At 35.7% G+C, this 23360-nt stretch overlaps 1 protein-coding gene across 4 annotated transcripts in view; it reads left to right on the top strand.

Moving 5' to 3' along the window:
- SIPA1L2 (signal induced proliferation associated 1 like 2) overlaps positions 1–23155 on the top strand; it is a 124080-nt gene extending 100925 nt beyond the window's left edge. Inside the window, exons 16-23 of one of the 4 annotated variants that reach the window (XM_066546762.1) lie at positions 1424–1648; positions 3606–3759; positions 5772–5991; positions 12731–12862; positions 18204–18257; positions 19217–19340; positions 20970–21051; positions 21917–23155. In XM_066546762.1, coding sequence (XP_066402859.1) covers positions 1424–1648; positions 3606–3759; positions 5772–5991; positions 12731–12862; positions 18204–18257; positions 19217–19340; positions 20970–21051; positions 21917–22063 — 1138 coding nt within the window. In that variant the 3' untranslated portion in view covers positions 22064–23155. The remainder of the gene's footprint in view (positions 1–1423; positions 1649–3605; positions 3760–5771; positions 5992–12730; positions 12863–18203; positions 18258–19216; positions 19341–20969; positions 21052–21916) is intronic. The other 3 variants (XM_066546765.1, XM_066546764.1, XM_066546766.1) reach the window with 3 other exon arrangements.
- Positions 23156–23360: the final 205 nt, after the last annotated feature.

Below are 23360 nucleotides of genomic sequence, written 5' to 3'. Positions count from 1 at the left end.
TCTTACAAAACAGGGGTTATGGAGTAGGGGTTAACATACAGGTAGCGCTTCTGTGTTGTTTTGATTCTGTTTGCCCTTCTTTGAAACTGAACTTAAAAGATTTTGATGTTTTTGTTTTGTATTCAAATGCCTGTATGAGCAGTTTTCAAGCAATTTTTGGTGAGTCTGCCTGGACAGCATAGCCAGACCTCCTAGATCTGATGGAGGCCTTATACATGACCCTTGCAAATTGCAAGGATTTTTAAAATTGGGAAGCATCCTTAAGTAAAATGGACATTTGCACCTAGAACTTATTTCACATACTTTTGCTTTGCTGAGGGAAATCAGAAAAATTTGGACAATTTTTACATACAAAGGAACTGCATTGCATACCATCCCCCCCAGATTTATATTATTCTGATGTATGCTTTACAGTTTTGCTTGTTGAATGGCATTTATGATTGATTTTCAGCTTTTCTTTTTGATACCAATGAAACATGTGCATGATACATCTGTTGTAAAGCTTGTTGAAAGTACACTTTTATAGCTGGTTGCCTTTATCTTCCAGTTCCCATTTTATGGTGACTTTGAAATTGAAGCTTTGGTCTATGTGTTAAGGTTTTTACTCTGTAAATGATAGAAGGAAATTGTTTGTTCTTCTTTCCCTCTGATTTTCCTGTTTTCAGTGTCAATCAGTACAGGAAAATAACCAAATAATATCTTGTGTACTGATTTACTTATATGCTTGACATGAGTGAATTTGTCTTCTATGGTTATTCTGAAGAAATTTATTCTTCAAGGAAGTGTTTATTTAGTTTATTTGAAATAGGTTTTAGAGTCTTCAGTAAAAGTATGTCTTAGTACCTACTAGTGCTATTACTCATAATAAAAGGGGTTGTTAAAATTATCCAGAGGATTGTCTTGTTGAACTGAAATTTACTTCTGTTAAATTTGCTGGTAATTTAATATTAGTGTGTCTGATTGAAAGGCACAGCCTAATCTTGCATCAACTGGCAAAATTATTGTGAAATGGAAAAGTACATAGGTTTTATGATTAGGGAGATATTTGAGTAATTCCCTATGTAGTTCTTTATGTAAATGTGTGTGTACACATTTACTTAATATTGCACACACAAATTGAATATATATATATTAAATTGAGGCTTTTAGTTTCAATTCACATCAGTTTGCATTGGCATTTGAGCAGGCTGAATTCCATGCATTGTATATTCTAGAAACTCATCACAATTCTGTTCTCAAAGAGCTTTAATGTGTACACAGTTGGTGTGTAGAAAATTACTGTGCCAATTTTGCTTCATTGATTTTAACCTTCAGAAAAACTTAACTGTGGGAATTATTGCTGCATACCAGGCAAAGAGTTTCTGATTTGTTGTTGCATAGCATATTTAATTTTTCCCTTTGTGTGTTTGGTTCACTTTTCCAGTGGGTCACATCATTCAGGAAGCCCATCAACACACTGCTCTAAAAAGAGTGGCTCCCTAGATACCTCCAAAGTTTATATAGTGTCACAGAATAGCAGTCAACAGATGTCTGGGTCGATTTCAAAACCTTACCACAGACAAGGAGCAGTGAGTAAATATGTCATTGGATGGAAAAAATCGGAAGGAAGTCCTACACCTGAAGAATCTGAAGTTTCAGAATGTCATGAGTAAGCACTCTGTTTTACTTCATTGAGGGAAGAAGGGTAGTGAAAATCAATTTTAAAATAGGATGGAAAAAAAATTGCAAATTCTGTTTTGCCTTTAAATGCTCAGGGTTTTTTTTCTGTACCTTTATGTATCTAATGCTACTTAACATTGGAATAGTCCATGAGAAATGTGTTGTTCTTAGGTGGAAGAAAAAGTCTTGAACTCAAAGGAAAACATACAGTACCTCAAATATAGAGAGATAATACTTTCACAATGGTGCATCTTTAATAAATAATGTTTGAATCTGCTGTTTAAATCTGACCTTGAAATTCCTGCTGGCTTCAAAATCATCTTCATGGATAATGTCCATGATTCCTTTTTTTTTTGGTGCTGTTTCTCAATAAACCATAGCCAGTCACTGTCTATCTCAATAAATTGACAAGATGACATGCAGCAATGTATGTAACATTTGAAATCGATGTAATGTAACATTTTCAAATGTTTAATTGGGATTATTTTATGTTTAATAGGAATGGGTTATTTTTATCTGATACCTAATTTTGCATATGTATGCATTACTTTATGGCAAAAGTAATATTTAAAAATATATGCTAGAATATATATGCTATGAAATATGAATCTGAAGTTAAGCTCTTACATTCATAATTCTTAAAGGAGAAGATGTTCTGGTTATATGTGTTCCTTTGTGTTAACAGAGGAATGATTTTGTTTCTCTCCCACTAATTAATGTTTTAATTACATAAATTGTTTGGTCATAGTAGTATTTAAATTATAGTGGGCTAGCTTCAGGGTTTTCCCACAAATTTTTGGATTTTGAAATCAATGAACTACTGAAACAATGTCTTCTTATTTTGAATGGCAGCCTTAAAATAAAATTGCATCATGATTTGGGCTATTTAGACTAAAAATTGAAAAATTATCTTCAAGAGAAAGTTCTGTTCAAGAACTATTAATTGAATATGACAACACTTCCTATATCAAAAATATTTTCAGATTTTTCCATGGCATTCAGAATTGCCTCACCTCTTTCTTTCTAGGAAAGCTCTCTATATCACAGAGAGGAAATATCTCTCTGAGGATAATTATGTTGAAATAAAATAGCATCTCTAATTAGTAGTGATGATGAATATCAGGTCAATTACTGAATGTTGTGCCACTGTAGGTTATAATTCACTGAGAATTATACCTTACCATAGCAAAGCTTATTTTCTCTCTGCTGAAGACAGTCACTGATGAGGCTGCACTTGGCAGAGAGCAATGGCTTCCAGTCTGTGTTCTCTGTGAGTTGCAATCTCCAGTTCCTTCCATTACATTCAGCCTGTTAAAGCCCTGTCTCTCCTTTCTCACTGGAAGGAGCTGAAGGCTAATAATTCAGTTGACAGTCCTTTGTTGACTGTAACTAGATTTTTATATGCTGATAGTTAAAGAAGACACCTGTTTAATTTATCTAAATAGCTTTATGAAATTGCTGATAATAAAATATACTTACACTGGCCAATTGATTGCCAGTACACTTCAAACATTGCTGTGATGACCATAGTAATTTTGCCAGATTGTGAAGCTGGATGCAATATTGTACTATAAAATATTGGGTTGTTTATTTGCTAAGGAAGTAAAAGTTAAAGTATTTTGCAATGAACCTTTGGAAATGTTGAAAAAAAATATAACTTTTGTATTGATAGAGAAGTGTGGTGTGTAAAAAAGAGAGAGGCAAGCTAGGAGAAACAAGGATTATGCTTTTTGAAATTGTTCTTTAGAATTCCTAAGCTCCATTTCTCAGTGGTTTAAGAATTTCATTTTGTACCCACAAACAGTTTCATAAAGGTTAAGAGATCAAAAAAATTTTCTAAACAGTGTGCTGTGTCAGGAGATATTCTAACAATTTTCACTTTGACAGAATATGATTGCAGTCTTTCAAATCCAATTTCTTGCTAAAAACATCCATTTTCTCAACAGAGTGTATGATGATATTGATGCTGTGTCTGCATCGAGTCCACTCCAAACTTCTGTCAGGAATGCTATTGTTGAAAGCCAACAAGTCTTGTCCAAAGAAGATTTTCTGAAGTTGATGCTGCCAGACAGCCTCTCTATGGAGGAAGGGAGAAGAAAGGTTGGCTACTTCCTTTGGCTCCATGTGTTTCAGTCTTTCAGTAGCCTTAGAAATGGTTTTCTGGTATGCCCAAAATTACTATACAGAGTGCAATATTGTTTTGTACAAGCTAAGTTTATTCTATGGGGATGACCATAAATCCCAAAATATCATTTCCCACGAGGATGGGAAATGTTTGTTTGATGATTATTTATAAAATCCAGTATTTGTTTAAGTATGTCTTTGCTTACTTAGCTTGACCAGTGTAGGTTGAGCAACTTCATTATAATTTGAAAGGTTAAAAGTGACATTTTCAAGGAAGGAGACCTAAATTTGTACATCTTGTGTGATATTAAAACGCATGAATAAAAGCAGCCCACTTTCCTCTGCCCTGTACTAGTACCAACAATTCGCTAGAAATCCAAATCAGTTTCATGTGGGTATCAGTGGCGGCTGCTCTGAAGGCATAATTGTCAGTGCTACTGGAGAGCCTGGATCTAATCCTTGTGGTATGAAGACAGTTGGTAATGCTTAATAGTTTCACAGTAAGTGGATAGTGATCTTAAAATTTGCTACTCCCCAAAATAAATGGTTCTAAATGCTGTGCTTAATGTGGAATAAAGAACAAAGCAATTAAATTACTTGAGATAATTGTCACACTTCCATATTAAGTCAATGCTCTCTTAACCCACTGTGTTTATACAATATGCTAAATAGCGTAATCATCATGTCTGAACAAAAGTAACATATGGGAATCTTGTAAGTGCAGAGTTGAATTTAAATTTCAGATCATATATAATTTTGTAATATGAGGTATGTTATGTGTGCATTATACATGCTTTTGTGGGTCATGTCCTAGAGGTTTTTATGATTTATGGTTGATACAATAATTGGAGGGTTTTTGTGAAGATTCCAAGAACTGCCAGTGTTTCTGGCTGCCTAAATAAGAATCAACTAAGAGAGAGGAGGTGTGGCTGAGATAAATGACTGCTGTCCCTTCCTCTCCAAGGCGCCTAAACAAAAGTTAAATAAGTGAGACCATAGGCCCTGAACCCACAATGAGCCCCAGCCACAGGAGTTGGCAGTGTACAGTCTGTGGCTATGCCTTCATAGAGGGTAATAATCTTGGTATTGGTGAGCCAGTTACCTTTGACAGTGAAGCCAGAAATGAATATATGAGATTCTGTGGTATATTCAGTGTTTCCAAAAAGATTCTATGGTATATTCAGTGTTTGTTTCTTCTTAAGTATTTGTTCTGCATAGGAAACATGGAACACACAGTTAATCACAAAGGAAACATGTAATTGTGTGCAGGACAAACCAGTAGAATAATTAAAGCATTAACTGTTCTTTGTAGATGTAAAGAAAACTGTGTTTGCAGTGCAGAGAAATGACTTAGAAAGTGTACAAAGTGGAATGATCCAGCTTTACAATAGAGTAGCATCTTGTTTTACTGTAGATATTTGGGTTGTGGTCTAAGTAACTTTTTGAAATGCATAAGCAGTTTTCACTGAACCCTGTTACCCTCTTTTCTAAGCCTGTTATGTGATATCCAGAGAGATGCAGTGCTTCAAGTAATTTTTATCATCCAATGAATTATGTGGCAGCATATATCAGTTCAGAATGCTTAACAGTAAAGCATAGTCATTTCAAATTAAAATCAAACAGTTCTGTGTATAGTCTTGCATGCATATTGCCAGAGTTGGTAACCTTATATACATTTCTGTAAAACACTGCTGTCATAAGGCTATGAAGTTTTCATTTAACATTTCGTGATTACTAAACCAGCACAGTATCTGATGAATTCATGGTGATATATTCCAAAATATTGAGAGGAAGTCTGAATATCCAATTCAGTAACTCTTCTGAGGCCCCAGTAGATCTGATATGGCAGAAGAAATCTCTGATCTTCTGTATTAGTTCAAGAATTCCAGAGTGCCCTGTCCAGAAAAACACTCCCAAGAGCTGGTGATGGGGATATGATTGTATGAATCACTTCAACCAGCAATACATGCTCTTATTTTTATCTTTAGTTTTCATGTTATGGAAACCTTTCCCCCCGGAGGACGCTGTACCGCACGCTCTCGGATGAAAGCATATGTAGCAATCGAAGGGGATCTTCCTATGCCAGCTCTCGGAGCTCCGTGATAGACCAGGCCTTGCCAAATGACATCTTGTTCAGCACTACTCCACCATACCACAGCACACTGCCTCCCAGAATGAGCCTGACTCCTGGAATGGGAAATCTGAGAAGTAAGTCATTGTCACTGTCATTGCTGAGTCTGGAATATTTGTAGTATGCTCAAACAAATCACCAGGTATTATGTGAGATTTTACTTTTAAGGTGAAATTAAGAAATGTCACTGCTCTAGTTACCCTAGTAAAAAAAATATTTGGTCAGTGGTACATGCTCATGCTTGCCATTATTTCCTATTTATCATGTTTGGAGACAATATTCACTTTACTTCCCAAAGAATTTTCATGAGACCACTGATATGCAAAAAACTTTGTCTGAATATATTTCTAGTTATCATTTTATTTTCCAGTGGTGACCTAATTAAGCCAAGTTGGCCTGAAACTTTTTTGTTGTTTTGTTTGTTTTTTTTTAATTTTATGTGCATTTGAATTATTGAAATACTCACAAATATATTTTAAACAATAGCTAAATGGAATAGCTTTTGTTTAGATGATCCTTTAGTAACTTCTTAAAGGGAAATGTGCAATAAATGTTGACTTTGACTTCTATTTCCAAATTGAATTTGCTAGTACTTTTTTAAACATACTAGTAAAAGCTTTACAAATGACTTTTCATTTTTAATGGCAGCAGAAGAGTAGTCTGAGGTGCTAATTTAAAGCTATTTTATGAATGTGGTTTTTTACTTGTGAAGTTTTTGTATGTGAGACCTTTATTAATGCTTAGCTTGCAATAATTCCAGGATGAACTATGAAGTTTGTAGTAATTAAAAAAAAAATCAAATGAAAAGCCCAAATCAACATAGACAGATATGTATATTTAGGTTAAATATCTATATTTGTTTACTTAATAAGAGTGAATTGTCTTTTCAAAATGCTGAATATATATGCTTTTCAGTTAGTTTAGGCTGAGGTATAGTGGACACCTGGAGTTGATGTGCAATCTGAAAAAAAACCCCTCTTTTCTTTAGCTACTCTAATTTTGCATTACAGCTGACTGCAATTTAAAAAATGGACTCTGAAGTCTGTAGTTAAGAAGCTGTGGGTGAATTTCTTGAAAGCATTAAGGACATTTTAGGCCCATGTCCAGGGAGAATGTGGCCAGATGATTAAAAAGAAGTAGCAATAAAAAGGGCTCTGTCATTCATCATGTCGTTCAGGAACTAGCAGTCATCTCCTAACTTTGAGAAATAAGCTTTATATACAAAACACTTCTAGTTAGAGTGGCCTCAGCCATGAGACCAAGTTTTGGTCACTAACCACTGGTTAATTTTAAATTGGTATCTCAGACAAGTGCTAAATTCCTGCCTCAGGTGGGAATGCATGCTTGGTGTACCTTTTGCCATTCTAAAAATATTCTTCTATCAGAATGAAAGTTTTTACTATAAATTTAATCTGAGAGGATCCTTTTCCTTCATGGATAGCAAATGGAGATCCATTTTGTTTCACAGGAGATTAATTCAGTGGATTTTTGTTGTCTGTGAAGGAGCTATATAGTACACAGGCATCCTGCTTGTATTTTCTTTTTTTGTTTTCCTCTGTGTTAAGCCTTGTTTTTTAGAGCCATTTCTTGTGCATGTAAACATGCAATGAGATCAAACCTTCAGCTTGCTTTTTTTCAGGAGACTGGCACAAGGCCATTAACTGTGTACATCCAAGCTTAATGCTGCTCCTCCGGCAGTGATATTTTAGTGGCTTTTGTATTAGTTCTGTCTTAGACACCTAATATTTCATTCTTGCTGCTTCTTAGATGCAGAAAGTTATATATACACATACATGTAACTGGAAAAAAAACCCATTAAATCAGTATTCTGTCAGTCAAAAACTAATCCAAGGCAATTAATGCTGTTTTCATATGCAACCTCTATTTTCTGCTTCTGGTTCTGTGTTTTAAAAGTGCTTATCAATGCCAGCTATATAGGATCTTTTGTGGTGTTTGTTTCAAGGATGATTTAATTGTTTATCTGTAATTACTCTGAAAAAAAACCACATCACAGCTTGCCCACCTATGTTTCAAAAATAAGTTTAGTCAGTATCTCCATATGAGAAACTAATTTGGCTCTTTTTAGGAAGGTTTTATGTAGTCAGTGCCTAGTAGGTATTTACATTCTACAGCAGTGATGTGAGAGGTTTCTTTTTCATTTATAATTTTAACATAGGGTTGTGGTTTCAGATATCAGGATTCATATCCTGTCATGATAATGTCTTTTGTGTATGATCTCAAAGAATTTTAATTTTACTGATATTTAATGTTTATAGATATCAGTGGAAATAGCATGGTTTTGGCTGAAATCAATTTTAGAAAGGTATATTCTTGCGCATTATCCAGCATGGAATACTGTGGCAGCACCAAATCTCATGAGACCCCTCTAGCAAGGCAAAGAGTGTGATTAATAGGTGGTAAGCAAGGCAGCACCAAAACCAAAGAGTAATAGGTGACCCTGAAGGCTTTCAGTTTACTGGGAAATCAGAATTATGAGACAGAATGACCACACAAATAAAGAAACAGAAACTTCCTCTGTGTGTAATGTTGGCTGTAAGAAAACGATGGGAAAAGTGAAGCTATAGGGCTTTTTAATTATTGTTTTATCACTGGGGAAGTGACATGAAAAAACAAATTGCTTTCAGTAAAGCCTGAATTGCAAGATCTGACAGTCCAGTGCTGCTGATTGCAAACAGTACACAAATGTAGAAATATTAATTTAATTCTATCTTATTTTTAAATGAAACCAGAAAGGAGAATTTGTGTAGGTAAGAACTCTGTAATTTTACCTGGGGGACATTAAGGATTCCCTGACTGAGACAGTGCTGTTCCTACTGAGTGATTCTAACATGCAGTTGCAGGTACAAATCTATGCCCTTCTTGCAAATTCATGGCAGATGAATGAGCAGGGAAAGAATTCAAACAATGAGAACCACTGATACTGAACTAGTGTAATAACTTAAGTGGGGAACCCAGGGAAACACATGGAGACGATCTGATTTACACATCAGGCACTGTGGTCCACTCTATCATGATGCACAAAAAGAGAGGGGAAAGAAAATGCCCTAAATGATAAACTGGCAGGATGTTCCTGTGCTGTGAGGAAAGGAGCAAGGTGCAGAATTGTTGCAGTGAAGAGGGTCATAAGGAAGGGAATATTTTACAGTGATATACTGACAAATTCTGAAAGTTCTCAGATTATACATGGCATAGGGGAAAAGATGCCAGAAGTGCAGGAACTATCTCTGCAACTATGTTCATAGATGAAAGTCTTATCTTTAGACTGCCTTACTGCCCATGTTAGCTTCAATCCAAAACTAAACTTTTTGATAAGAAGCAGTATTAAAATGAAAGAGCATCACTGTATATTGGTGATGTGCAGTGGCAGGAGTTTGGAAATCAGTTTGTCAGCAAGCAGATAAAGGCTGTTGATTAATTCACACAACTGAAGGAGAGCATGTTTGGTGTTACCTGTTCACACAGTGAATGGTTCACCTTACTACAACATGAGGCTGTCTTCAGTAGGAGAAGGGAAGGAAAAAGCGGTTACCAGGGGCACATGTGCATGAGAGCCTTTGAGCAGGCTGGCATCCTTGAAGCAGGGCAACCCTAGGCAAAACTAAAGGGAAGGGTTCAGCAGACAGATTTTGTTGCTTGAGAGGACTATAGAGATATAATTACTGATTGCAGGAAAGAAAAACGGACATCCCAGAGAGTATGGGATTTACATTTGTGTGAGGTTTGATATATTTCTTCACCTGCAGCTTCTTTGGAGAGAATTTACTTGTTAAATGACGTGTCTAGTTTGAAGCAAGGAGTACTTAGCAGATGATAATTTTTTCATTATCTACAGTCTCTGCATAAAAGTAGCAGTTCCAACTGAAGCAGGATAATTGTCTTGGAAGTAATATAGGTTAAGTCAGGTGAATCCTTCTTCTTTCTGCATAACTAGTTACTTTTTGTATATGGATGTATGTGGGACCAATAACCACCAATTTCAGGAGCTGTGTTGGAAACTGAACTGACCACAAAATTTTAAAAATAGGGACTCTTGATAGTGCTTTATACTTTTATGCATCAGTAATAAAAATCAATAGAATTCCTAAATGTAGGAAGTGACACAACTGAAAAGACTGGAAACTACAAGACAAATAATTTTATGCCAAAAGGAGTACAGCAAATAAAATAATCTTTAAAACTGAAGATAACACTGAAAATGTTTCCTCAAAGGAAACTGTGTTGCTTCAAAAGTCAGTCTTGTACACAGTAAAGTAGTGGCCTATTAGATTAGGCGTGTCCTTCTGGACATAGAGAGGTGGGAATGCTTAAGCATCACTTGCCACCTTTGCACAAATCAAAAAAGGAAAGAGGCAACAGCTGCTGATGTGGCAGTCCTACACAGACAGAGTAAGGCAACAGCAAGGTAAAGAGGAGCAGGGAAGAAATGCAAATACAGGAGGCCGCAAATAATTTATCTCACCCAGAGCACTCCTGGAATGCAAACAATATTCTCTGAAATTCAAAGGCATCAAGGCCTATGTCATTAGAGCTCATGTTTGGCATTTTTATTCTTTTTCTTCTTCCCCCTCTTTTTGCTCCCCCATTGCAGAAGAACACAATTTATGTCTTGAAAATGAATTATTCTGTGGTGGTATACTTATGCCTGTTCAGTTATTCCACTTAGACTTTCAGCCATCAGCATGAGCACTTGCATTTTCAGAGCTATCAATATTCAAATCTCTACCCTGGCAGGCTTTCTGCAGTTGAGTGGCTCTGTCAGGGCTTATGCAGGACTGAATAGGATCCACCCTAAGGTGAACTGAGGTTCTCACAGAGACAATGCATAATGAAGGATGACTACTGGTGAATATATCACTCCTACACTTTAATTTGGAGAGCTGGCAGCATCGCGCTGGGAGCAGGCTTCTTCCTGACAGGTTTCACAATCAGCCTCTCAGGCTGATCACACAAAAGCAAGGGCTGTCCCTTCGGGCCTGCCTGCTGGTCTAGAACCAAAAGCTGGCTTGCCAGTCTTTCAAATAAGGTATTCTGTCTATTTTCCACAACAGGGATGTATGAAACATTTGTACTTGCACAAATAAGGTTCTCACCATTCCCAAGTCATATACAGAATCTCAGAGGCTGCTCTGACTTTCAGCTTTGAATGTATTTGCACAAAGGCAGCCTTAGGTAAGGCTTTATGTATGTTTATACAGAACTGAAAATAAAATCTTAGTACAGATATATGAGTAGAATATATGTCTATATTATATTTTCCATTTCATGTAACATCCACTTTTACATACTGAGAGTAGGTATTGAGAAGGACATTTCTACAGAGTTTTGTCAAGCCACTTCCAAATGTAATGTAACAATACTGCATCTTTCATAAAAGTGTAGAACAAGATAAATTCCACAGTAAAGAGAATTTCAACATCTTCTGCAGGGACTCCTAATTTTTGACAGAGGATTGTAAGCCTCCTTCACTTTTTTTCCTCATATTTTGTATTCTTTTTAAGCAAGGTTTCTGCAAAGAATAGAGCATATCATATGTGTGAATCATTGCTCTGTGCAGTGGAATGGTTTGTAATAGCCTACTCTCTTTGGATTTTTAAGTCAGAATCTTTAAGTCAAATGGACATTAATATCAGGACAATGACAGCATGCCATTTCCTTAAATGCTAATGTATTTTCCACTTGTGTGAATGCATTTCTTCCTTCATTGTTTTTTGTGTTTGGTCTTTTCCTGGGGAAAAAAATACTCATCTTCAGTATTATAGTTTAAATCACTGGAATGACTAGATGGAAATTTCGTCCTGAAATATTTGAGGAAAAATTACTATTTTGACCTTTTTGTTTCATTGGAGTGGATATGTTTAAAACAAAAATTCTCTTTGCCTGACAATACTACGTGATGAAATTATTATATTCCATTGCTGGCTTTATGGTTAAGATGAACTGTGATTGTAAATAATAGTTTTGGTTTATGATCAGTTTTAAGAAACTGTGTGTCTGTTCAGTTTTTTTTTTTTAACATATTCACATTGATCAGAGTGGAGATTGCTATGGACAAATTAGGAACATGTAAAGATATTCAAGAAAATTATGAAAATTAGCATCTCCTATAATAAAATGTATATTTGTAGTACATTCTAGAATGTGCATAACTGAGAGGTTTGTTTGAACAGTTTATAGTGTGTACATTTCATTTAATATATGATCTGTGTACCTTTTACAGTGTGTTACGGCTCACTCTGAAATCTCACCAAGTCTTACATCCTCAGAGATACAGCTACAGATGTTAAACTAATAGGGTAATATTTTCAATGTGAAAGGGAGATTTGGATATAGGCTAGAATTTACAAATGCATTAAAAGAAAAGCAGGTGGTTTATTTAATTGCTTCTGGAACAGGAATATTTACAGTTTCAGAGTAAAACTCTGCATGTAAATATCTTTCATGTTGCTTCACAAATATAGCTTGGTGTATCTAGCAACTTTTCTGCTCAGAACTCAGGTTTAACATGCTATGCTTTAGAATGGATGTTGCCTACTCATACAGCATTCATATGAAAATGTGAGGGACACGCCATGTGCAGTAGCACCAAAAAATGCCCCTTAAAACTGTACCATCTTACTTTGCCAACATTTAGAGATTGTTCCACCCCTACTGAGTATTGAACAGGAAAAGACAAACACAAGGGAAATGAAGATAAGCACTTTTTGCTTATACATTTTTTACAGATCATTATAGTAGCTTCAAAATTAATTGTACATAACTGTTATAGGAAGACTAATTATTGTGTTTATTGTTTAGATGAATTCTGGTTCTCAGATGGGTCCTTATCTGATAAAGCCAAATTCAATGATCCTGGCCTGATGCCCCTGCCAGACACTGCCGCAGGGCTAGACTGGTCTCACCTGGTAGATGCTGCACGAGCGTTTGAAGGTAACAGGAAAATTTGAATAAAGATCAATGTTCAGTACACAAACTTTTTTTTTTTTAATATTTATTGTTTAGTCACATTTTGAATTACAGAAATCTAGTGTTTGCCTCTGTAGCCCTTTAGTTCTTTTGGCAATATCAGTTCTCAGTGTGGAAGATTGTCACTGAAAATTTGGGGTCTTCATGATACTCTCTATAACCATTTTAGATGCAGTTCCTCCACTTTAGTGCCTAAGTTTCTTCTGTAATCAATTGCAAGGTCAGATCTTTGAAGGAGAGATTCAAAACAGTTTAAGTTAGATGTTTAAAATGAAACTGGGAATGACACAGAGTTTGTTGTGTTGTGTTTATAAACTGGCATGTGTAGTCCAAATGATGTTGTGGTCCCTGTCAGTTTTCATGAGCCCTTGAAGACCAGTAGAAATGTACAGTGTATTTTGCAGTAGCAGGATTTGGGGTACAGGATACAGACCGGGTGTGCTTTATTAAATTATGGAACCAGATTAACCAAGGAAGTAAACCTCATCTGCCTCTGGGAGCTAAACCTACACTTAATGTCTAAGCAGAGAAAGCAGATGTTGGTTTCAGTGTTTATATGAATATACACATTTGAGTGTTTGTGTTTTGTTGTTTGAGAGGTGTTTGTTTAGTGCTGTCCTCATTAACTGGTGTTGCTTGTGTTACTGAATGTAATCTATGAATAAGGGATGACGTTACCACAGTCATCCTTGTGTAAGATACAGGTCTTAACTTTGTGAAAACTGTCTGTGAAGTTAGTGATTTGGATCTTTTTTTTTAACTTCTTTTAACCATGGAAATCAGTTTTCTGATTCCTTCCCAAAGTGTGAAGTGATTATAGTACACTTTGACCAAAAGCTCTTCAGCACTGCTTGTTGCACTCATTTAAATGGCATTGTGAAAACCCAAACCAACAGCAATGATTAGGAATTTGAAGAACAGCATTATTTCTTGATCTGATGTGCATTCATTACTATTCAATACTACTCAAACATGGCTGTGGTAGCTGGCAGGAACTACTGTGACACTGAGAATCTTGACAGCTCTTCCCATGCATTCCTATGTTCAATTGCTCAGGGAACACCCTGCTATTTGTTACTGACATCTTCAACTACTGAAAAAAGGTTTGCATCAGTAAATGACTAGCTCTGTAACTTCGTACTTGAAGAATATTTTAAAATGCTAATAAAAATGTTGAGTTCAGCTGAGTGAAGGATCATTCTGTACCAGCTATGCTCCCTATTTTTAGCTTTCTTTGAAAATTAATAGATTTTCATTTTTTTTACTACACAGTATCATGATTAAAATAATTTTACCTTGGTAAGTGTTATGTAAGTGTAATTACATTTGAATTTGAAAATGAGAGGCAGGACAATACAGTTAACCCACAGTGCTTTATCCTAGGGAGGAAGGGTATTAACTTGTTGGGCTTTAATTGCAAATACTTAGCTATATCTGTAGATAATGCTGAAGAACTGATTATCTGAGTTGTAAGATAGAAGCTATTTATTATATGTTTTTTGGTTGATTGTAAGATTTTGAGTAGTAAATAATAATCTATTTTTATATGAAGGAATATAATTCTTTTCTGTTTAGGACTCTACAGTAGTGACATCTGTATATATGGTAGATGATTTATACAATGTTTTGACTAAATTCATAGTGCTGCAACTAGAAACCTTTTCAAGGAATGGAATTTCTAAACCCTTATTCAACTTCATCCTATGTCTTGCAATTTGAAACTAATTTAAAAAAGAATAACTGATAGGCATGTCATAAAAGATCACTGGAAAGAAATGTGTTGCATATGAATTAACAGTGCAGTTTCCATGTGTATTTTAATGTTGTTTACTTAGAAGCTGCTTCAACTTTCTTTTTAAAAACAGCTTGGAACTACTGTTCTGCATTCTATCAATGTGAAAAAGAGAGTGAATGATTCTAAAGTTTGTCCACTTCTGAATATAGAACTGCTTTGATCTTTTTTTTTAAACTGGATGAAAATGGGATCACATTTCATATAGGACCATGTTAAAAAACCCCAAAAAGTAAACAAACACCTGCCTCCCCACTTTCAATGGAAAGGATAACTAAAATGATAATAATTTTTTAATACTGAATTTGTGAAATTAGAGGTTTTCTCTAGTTTGGCTTTGCCTGATATTTTGAAATTGTGTTCTCTTCTAGAACCTAGATATTGGTCTTAATTTTAATTTTTTCTTTGTACAATATCTTTTCTTACTATGAGTTTATCAGGATTACCAATCTGATTCCAAGATCAGAGTTTTTTTCTTGTTATCTCTCTAGATTATGTGTTGACAATTTATATTATTTGATCAGTTCAACATCCCTAATGTGGGCCTTATGATCTTTCATCTCTGTCTTAAAAAGCATTTGTATCTTGATTAATGTTAGATGTAGACTTTTTAGGTGCTTATATTGTTGCCATCAGTTGGATTAAGAGCTAAATTAGTAGGAAGATTTTTGCTACCATCATCCATACTCAGAGTTTACGTGTGGTTGTAACAAGAGCAGTAGTCTCATTTTTCACTTTGTTCCTCTCCTCAGAGGAAGAATGGACAAGGCTGTTTATTAGTATTAGCTTTTATTCAGCTGAAGCCTTGATCCTGATGGAAGATGCTATTACTATTGTTTTGTTTTGTTTTGTTTTGTTTTTAAATGAAAGTATGGTGGTAATGCTTTTCTCTTTGTCAGGATTTAATTTTCACTGCATTTGCTTGAGAAAAACCTTTGTGCAAAGCTGAATATTTTACTTCAAACTTTTTCTGAAAATCCTCTGTTATTCCTAAGACAGGTCTTCACAGTGTAATGGAGAGCTGTGCAGGCATTAAATCCACAAGCTCCAGAAGCTGCAGGGTTCTTCGCTTGAGCTGCCTCTGTGGAGGGTCAGCGCCCATAGGCGGGAGCACAGTGGAGCATTATTTTAACACTCTGCACTCCTTCCTTTGCAAGACATGGTTTTGATTCTGATATCTCTCCAGAGATTATATTTGGCATGTATGCTAACATCAGTCCAGTCAGTAGCAGGGGGAATCCTCCCATTTCTGCCATACATGGACAGGCTACTTCCAGTTCCTGTCTCTTATTTCATTGGGAAGTGCAGAGAGACATAACCAGGGAGGAGTTCACATGATGGAAATACTCTGTTGTAATGTTCCTGTATCTATCCCTGGAGCAAAGAATAAAAAATAGATAGGACTCTATGTGACTGTACAGCAAAAGAGGGAGGGTAGTTGGCGTGAAAAATAAGAAGTTAAAGAACCAAAAAGAAAGAAAGCACGGTCAACTGAGTAAAGATAAAGATATGGGAGAATAAATTGGAACGCCAAATTTGAAAAAGGAGAAATCCCAGAAAAGACTAAGGGAAAATTAGAGATTTAATTTTTCAGTTCTCTTTTTGCATTATCCTTCCAATAGATCTTCAAGTTAGGGAAGAAGGACTGGCTTTCAACATGTGTTGATGACTTTTTCTATCTTTTCCATGTTTTGGGGACAAAAAAGAGAAGCATTTTTGGATGTCCATACCTGCTACTGCAATCATAAAAGACAACTGACATAAATACAAATATTGAATATTGTTATTAGTAGAACTTTGTACTATTTGTTCTACTTCAAAGTGGGTTTATTATGCTTTAAAAAAACTGTTTAGTGTTTGATAAGTCGTATTGTGAGCATTAAAAGCCTAAGATAGTCCTTCTGACATCCCTGTTCATTAAAATTGGTGGTTTCAACTCCTGATTTTTTTCCAGGTGATTTTTATGAATGTCTACTGGTGCCAATCAAAATGCAGTGTTTCTTAATGCAAATTTATCTTTGCAGAAACATCTGTGCTATTATAATTAATGTTATTTTAATAATTTGATTTAAATTCTTCATAGCTAAATGTAATGCTAAACATAATATAATGAGAAAGAAGTGGATCATTTAGCATGACAGATAATTATTTTAACCAAAGTAGTGTGTTAAACTGCTAGAAAAAGAAAAAATAACAATATTTAGTTAACATTTGATGATTTCTAGGGCATGCATGTGTAACTCTTTTTGCTTCAGTGCATATGTCAGTATATGTTTGTGGGTAGACTTTACCTTAACAATGAGAGAGTGGCTTCATGCACTTTACTCATTTTAGCCTTTTCTGCTTCCAGTACATCAAAATTGCCTGGAGTTTTTTCTGGCCTCTGTTAGTGGTCTGGATCAATGATAATACAGATTCAAACTCTTAGTGGTTACAGCTGTATGACTCTTTTACTGTAAATTTAAACATGAATTTTTGTCTCATCTTTGGTCTTGCTAAGTCAATTGTTTAAACTTTTGATATAAAGACCAATATATTATTTGTAAATAGTTTTCTGTGGGTGGACTCTCTTTGGAGTTTGGCAGGGACATCCCATTTAAAAATAAGACCTCTGAGATTTACATGTATTATCTTCTGTTTAGTATGTACATTTTGATTCAATTGAATAGGAAGGGTATCTGTAATTTGGAGGAAGCAGAATCTAGGTCTACAGCATCATACCCAGAAATACAGTTAATTTTTCTTTATAAAAACCAGTTGTTGTAATGAAAATGTTAATACTGTGAAGGTGAAATTAATTATCTGTGTACTTCAGACTACTTGTTTACACTGTCTTGTTTCTGGGCTACATACTGTGTTTGATCTGGGAAACGAAGTTTATTTATCTGTACAAAGTAAATTTATTTATCTTAGTAGGTTTCAAATCTGCAAATGATGTCATTCATTATGTGTTTAAAATTATAGTCTTACCTTATTGTCAGCACATATGGAATAGTCATTTTCATATTTGTTGAGATCCATCAGTAGTCAGAAATAAGGCTAAAGCAGGAGAAATGTGCTGCAGTCTTTGAAACTGGACAAAATCAGAAATGCAACTTTTGTTCATTGTATTATAGAATGAATTGGCGATCTATGCTGTGCTGAAGGGGTTTTTTAAACCAACAAAGAGCATTTTAGTGATTTCCTATTTTTGTTTGGTAGAACTTACCCTTCCTGTTTGCAGAGATCAGGCCTGTATTTACTGTTTGTGTCCTTAAGAGTTTGAAGGATTGTCCTGTTATGTAGCCTGCCAAGTTGCCAGGCTGTGTCACAACACTGGGTGTTGCTATCAGAGACGTGGGGTGTGGCACCTCGTACTTGCTGTAATGTTGGTGTTGAGTAGAAATGGCCTGGCAAGGCTGGGAGTGAGCACAGCAGGAACTGCGCGGGAACATCCCACTGCTGCAAGGGCCACAGCTGCTCCAGTGGAGATGGACCCTGTTGTTTATAGGAACATTCTAAATCTTATTCCAGGTTTTGACTCAGATGAAGAATTTGGGCCATTCTGTCATCAGACGCCGTTTCTAGGTGATGGTCTGGGATTGATGACTTTTGCCTTTTGTAAACTTTTTTTGATACTTCCTATGTTTGCACGTTTGCATGATAATGCAAGCTTTGGGCCTGGTGGGGTGGTAGAGCAAGGGGAGAAAGGGCAAGGCAGGCATGTTGTCACCAGAATTCATACAAGCCTACAGACATGGATTTTGTTTGGCAGAAATAAGCTAAATCAATCTCCACAGAATATGGATTTTGGTTGTTTGGTTTTGTTTTTTTTTTTTTCCTTAAAGAAGACAAATTAAATCCTAATGAATGCATCATTTACTCCTGTTCTGTGCAATGATGATCTGCATGGCATACTTCTATTATGTGGTGACTGATGTATTTTGGCAACCACACTGTATATCCATAGGTAATTGCATCTGTGCTTGTTAGATTATGTTCTAGTGAAATTCAATGCAGATTAAATAGAGTGCTTTAGTAATACCTATAATAAAAGCTCAATTGATAAAAATAGTGTGAATTTATTGGTTTTCAAGTATGCAGATTACCATCAGCTTCTGCAAATGCTTGAGACAGTAAAGCAATATGAAAAGAAAAGTGAAGATTTATGGGGAATCTGAGGGCTTTAAGTCCATGGAAAAAAATGCAAACCTTTTTGCTGAATTATTACTGTTGTTGGTTGTGGACCTGAATTCTGTAATGGCTTTCTGCATATTTCATCAAGACCAATTTACTGTTCATATCAGCATTAACTGGTCCGGACAAAACTGTCATACTGCTGATAGACATAAAAAAATTGCTTTAGGGTTGCCTTTGGATGCAGGTGTGGGGAAGCCAACTAGTTGGTGCATACGTCTGCTGATTATCTTCAGAGCTGAGATGTAGAAGCCTACATCCATTTTTGCTAACTGAACCAGGATAATGGCTGTAATATAGACTTTTATTTTGTGCAGTTTTAGAGGTATCCTTATGTTACTTTTTTACAGATCAGAGAGTAGCATCTTTTTGCACCTTGAATGATATGCCACAAGCTCAGGGCTTGGAAGGAGCACAAGAGTTACCTTTGGATGAGAGTCCCCCAGACGGAAAAGATTTTCTTGAGGATGCAGGGTATGTCAGAGTGGAAGCATGTTTCTTTCAAAATGCATGATTTATTTCATTTTTCTTATTTTAAGGAAAGATTTTCTCTTAATGTTGCATGTCAAATTGCCTGTATGCATGTTTCATGGCTGTTTGATGGCAGACTTGTTGCCTGGACTTATAATTTCTTTAATTTTGAAAAATTTTGTTTCTTCAAATCAACTTCTCCCTCACTGCAATCGGTCTGTAATGCAGATCAAGGTTAGATGCAGAATTTCAGATAATCAAATTTCTTACTGTGTTCCTCCTTTACAATAATAATTTTTGTTACATTTATTTCTGTTTTCTTTTTAATAGAACTAATAACAGGAGCTCAACTCTGTAGGATGCAATAATCTAATTGGCAGCAAATGTCTCAAACCTTGGAACAAGGTCTATCCTATCTTAGCAAGTATTTGCTATTTACAAACCTGTAATTTTTCTTTTATACGGAGGTAAATTAATCAAGAGAATCTGTAACAGAGGATTGCAGATTTTATGCCAAACTTCCCAATTCTCCAAATTCTTCCCAGTGCTGTGAGAGAAATGATTGCTTTTTTTTCCCCCTGACTCTCCACCTATCCTGGTGTAAGGAGTGTACTTGTTAATTTAAAGATCATTCTTGTTATAGATTCAGCAGTATAATCTGTCCACCACTACACTTTAAGAGAAAAACACATCTTTGATTAGTTTTGCTCTTCAGTTGTAGGAATGGAAGAATAGGAAATAGAGGGAAAAGTCTTCTTGCTTGTTAGACTATCACATTTTAATTTGAACCAATTTTACACAAATTAGCTTGCTTATATGGTAAAGCACATTTATTGTAATGACTTTTAAGTCCATATCTTTCCTGAGGCTAATGATCAGTAAGGACTACAAAAGACTGTTAAAGATGTTTCCCTTTTAGCCATGGCAAACCTGTCAGATTTGTGCAATTGCATGAAGCAGCTCATTCAGCTTTGAATGTAAAGCCTCTCTTCACCTGCTCTCTTTTAGACACAATTACTCACATGACGGCTAATTGCATCTATAATGTACATGGAACTATCTCCCACAGTACTCATTGTCATTCAGAAAATAGAAACTATCTCAGTATTTTCCCTCAGTCATGCATTTGATTAACCTGTGGCAATATTTTATGTTTTGACCTTTAAACAAAATATTTGTCTCCATTAAGCCATAGGTTTATCCTTTACTGCAAATGACACTATTGCACAGCAGACAAAAGAACATTTTACAGCTCTTTTGGTTTGCAGTAATTGCTGCTGCATCTTGCTTGAGATTAGTGCTTATCAGAAAGCAGCTTGTTAACCAATGTGCCTGCACACCATGGAGCAGTGAGTGTGACTTGCACTGTGAGGGTATGTGCAAGTCATTCCTAAAACATTGCTTCTTAAAATCATTGTTACTTCTGCCTGATTTGCATGAGAAGCAGTGCTGTATTTCAGATATTGCAGGACTGGATTTATGTTCTAGTAATAGTCTTTTACTGATGCTGGTTTTGTCTCTATTTTCCTAACTATGATTGGTTTCCTTTGCTATTACTAAAAGTGTAACTCTGCTAAAGCTGGGAAGATGTTTTTCACTAACTCAGAGTGAAGGTAGTGGTTTACTTTACAGGGAACATGCTCCAAGTACTCTGACTGGAAAAGTAAACCAGCTGGAAGTCATCCTCAGGCAGCTACAAACTGACCTGAGAAAGGTAAGAGACCACAAGCACCATCACTGTTCCCCAGTTTTAGTAGTTTTATTTTTACAGAGACATCACCAAGGGCTTGAAAGAAGTACATCAGTTAAATTAGACAGGAGGACTTGGTTGCTCGGAGCACTGAGGTGCAGAAGGTCCTGTGGGAATGGTTACGTGAGGAAATTGGCCCAAGGCAAAGTATTTTATGGTTCTTTACTCCAGAACAACAATCCTACAAATAGTCATACCCCAGAAAAAAGGAAACACTTCATCTTTATTTATAGTACTTTGGATTTACCATAGGATAGGGATATGGACAGGGCACCATTGGTAAGTAGTTAGCACCCCAGCTTTGTCATACTTGTTGCCTTGTGCTGCCTTGCTCATGTAGCAACGACTTGATTTGTGCCTCATTTGCTGTCAAAATTCTGAGCTGGAGATATTGCCAGGATAATAGAAATGAGGCTGCTCTTGGTAGGAAAATAATCATGTAAGGAAAAATTTTGAAATTAGATATTGTTCTTCCTTGTTTGAAATCAATTACTTAACAACTTGGGCTCTCACATATGATTTATTATAGCTAAAAGCTTCTTATGCTTTTAATGCCTAATTTTATTTTTCTTTTGTTAAATGGTGTAAATGCCTTTAATTTTTCTATTAAACTAACATCTAGTTTTCTTTTTAGCTTGCAGTATTTTCTTGGAATGAATCAGGTAGTTGGAGCATATTTGGGGAATTAACTTACAGTTAACCGTTGTCAGAATGAATTAGGGAGCTCAACAAAATATAACTGTTGTGACTTACATAGAAATATTAACAAAAAAATAAATGTTGTCATCACAACCACTCACTTTGCTCAACTTGTATCTTTGTTAACCAGGAAAAGCAGGACAAGGCAGTTCTCCAAGCAGAGGTGCAGCACCTGAGACAAGATAACATGAGACTTCAGGAGGAGTCTCAAACAGCAGCTGCTCAACTGAGGAAATTTACAGAATGGTTTTTTAATACGATAGACAAAAAATCCTAATGGCTGGGGCCCTGCAAAATACTTATTTGAACAACCTAAAAGCTGTATCTTTGAAATAGCGGGGTAATAATTTCACTGTGTTCACAATCCATTTTAGGTGTTTCTGCTACATTTTCTGTCCAGCTTTATTCATCTGAAAAGGAGAGAGAACTGTGGCAACCTGTCTTTAAATTCATATGAAGAAAGCAGAGAATAGCAGATACTTGTTTGTGTGCAGATGAATGTAAAAAATTCTTAGTGTCATTTTAGACATTTTTAGAAGTTGCTCTGGCTGGGGCTTGCCTGAAGAGGAATATTTGGGGTTTTAGTTCCTGCATTTCAGGTGTGCTGGTGAAGATGTTAAAGCAATTTAAATTAGCTTGGGCTTCAGTATTGTAAGATAAAAAGAATAACCAGACATATACTTTAATGTTTAAAAGGTGCTCTATTTTTTTGTATGTACAGTAGTTTTATTTCCACAGTCCACATTGTCATAGCAATAAGAATGGAGGTATAGTGAATAGTCACAGAGCTGTGTTTATAAAATGTTAGCACTGACGTGTTTAACACTCGTTTGGATGCAGATACATTAGAGATTATTTATTTGCAGGAACAAATGGTGCCTGAATATAAACAGTGTTCTGATTTTCTAAAAATACACATGCCTTGTAAATGGCTCACTGGGGTTAGCCCACTCCCAACTTCAGTTACTTTTGTATAGTTGATGTTCAGCTAAACAGCTACACTGCTTAACTATGGAAATCATGTACGCTGTGAGCCAGCCAATCAGTTGTACAATGCCAAATTTGTTTATCTTTGTACAGAAGCTTTGATCAAGTGTCTTGTATTTAACACCTTTATTTAAGCTTATTTAACCTTAAATTGTTGTTTTTATAAAGTTTGTTTTATCTGCACTATGGTGAAGTCAGTTGGTTGCAAGTTGTAATATTTTGAGCTTGCCAAGACTGTACGGAGGAGTTCTAGAAAATTCTAACAATTGGATGCTGCTAGTACACAATTGATTTGTTTGTATGCTTTAACATTTTTAACTGTTTAATTTGAAATGAACATACATCCTGCTTTTTTAATAAATGTTAAAAATCTAAACTGAAATATTTTATCTTGTATTATCTGAAGTCATTGTTACTAGTAACAACTCAGGTTTCTCTTCAGCTCAGTCCCTGGGCTCTCCATCCAGAGGCAGTTCAACCCCTCAGAGCTGTCAGGATCCCTTGTTACCAAGGAGGGCTTGCCACCATTATCACCATTATCAGTTAATTTCTTTGGTGTATCCTGTCCTGGAACCCAGGAGTTGGCT

Source organism: Molothrus aeneus, chromosome 3 (assembly GCF_037042795.1).
Source record: "Molothrus aeneus isolate 106 chromosome 3, BPBGC_Maene_1.0, whole genome shotgun sequence".
Taxonomy (NCBI): domain Eukaryota; kingdom Metazoa; phylum Chordata; class Aves; order Passeriformes; family Icteridae; genus Molothrus; species Molothrus aeneus.
This window is presented reverse-complemented; position numbering and strand designations above follow the sequence as displayed.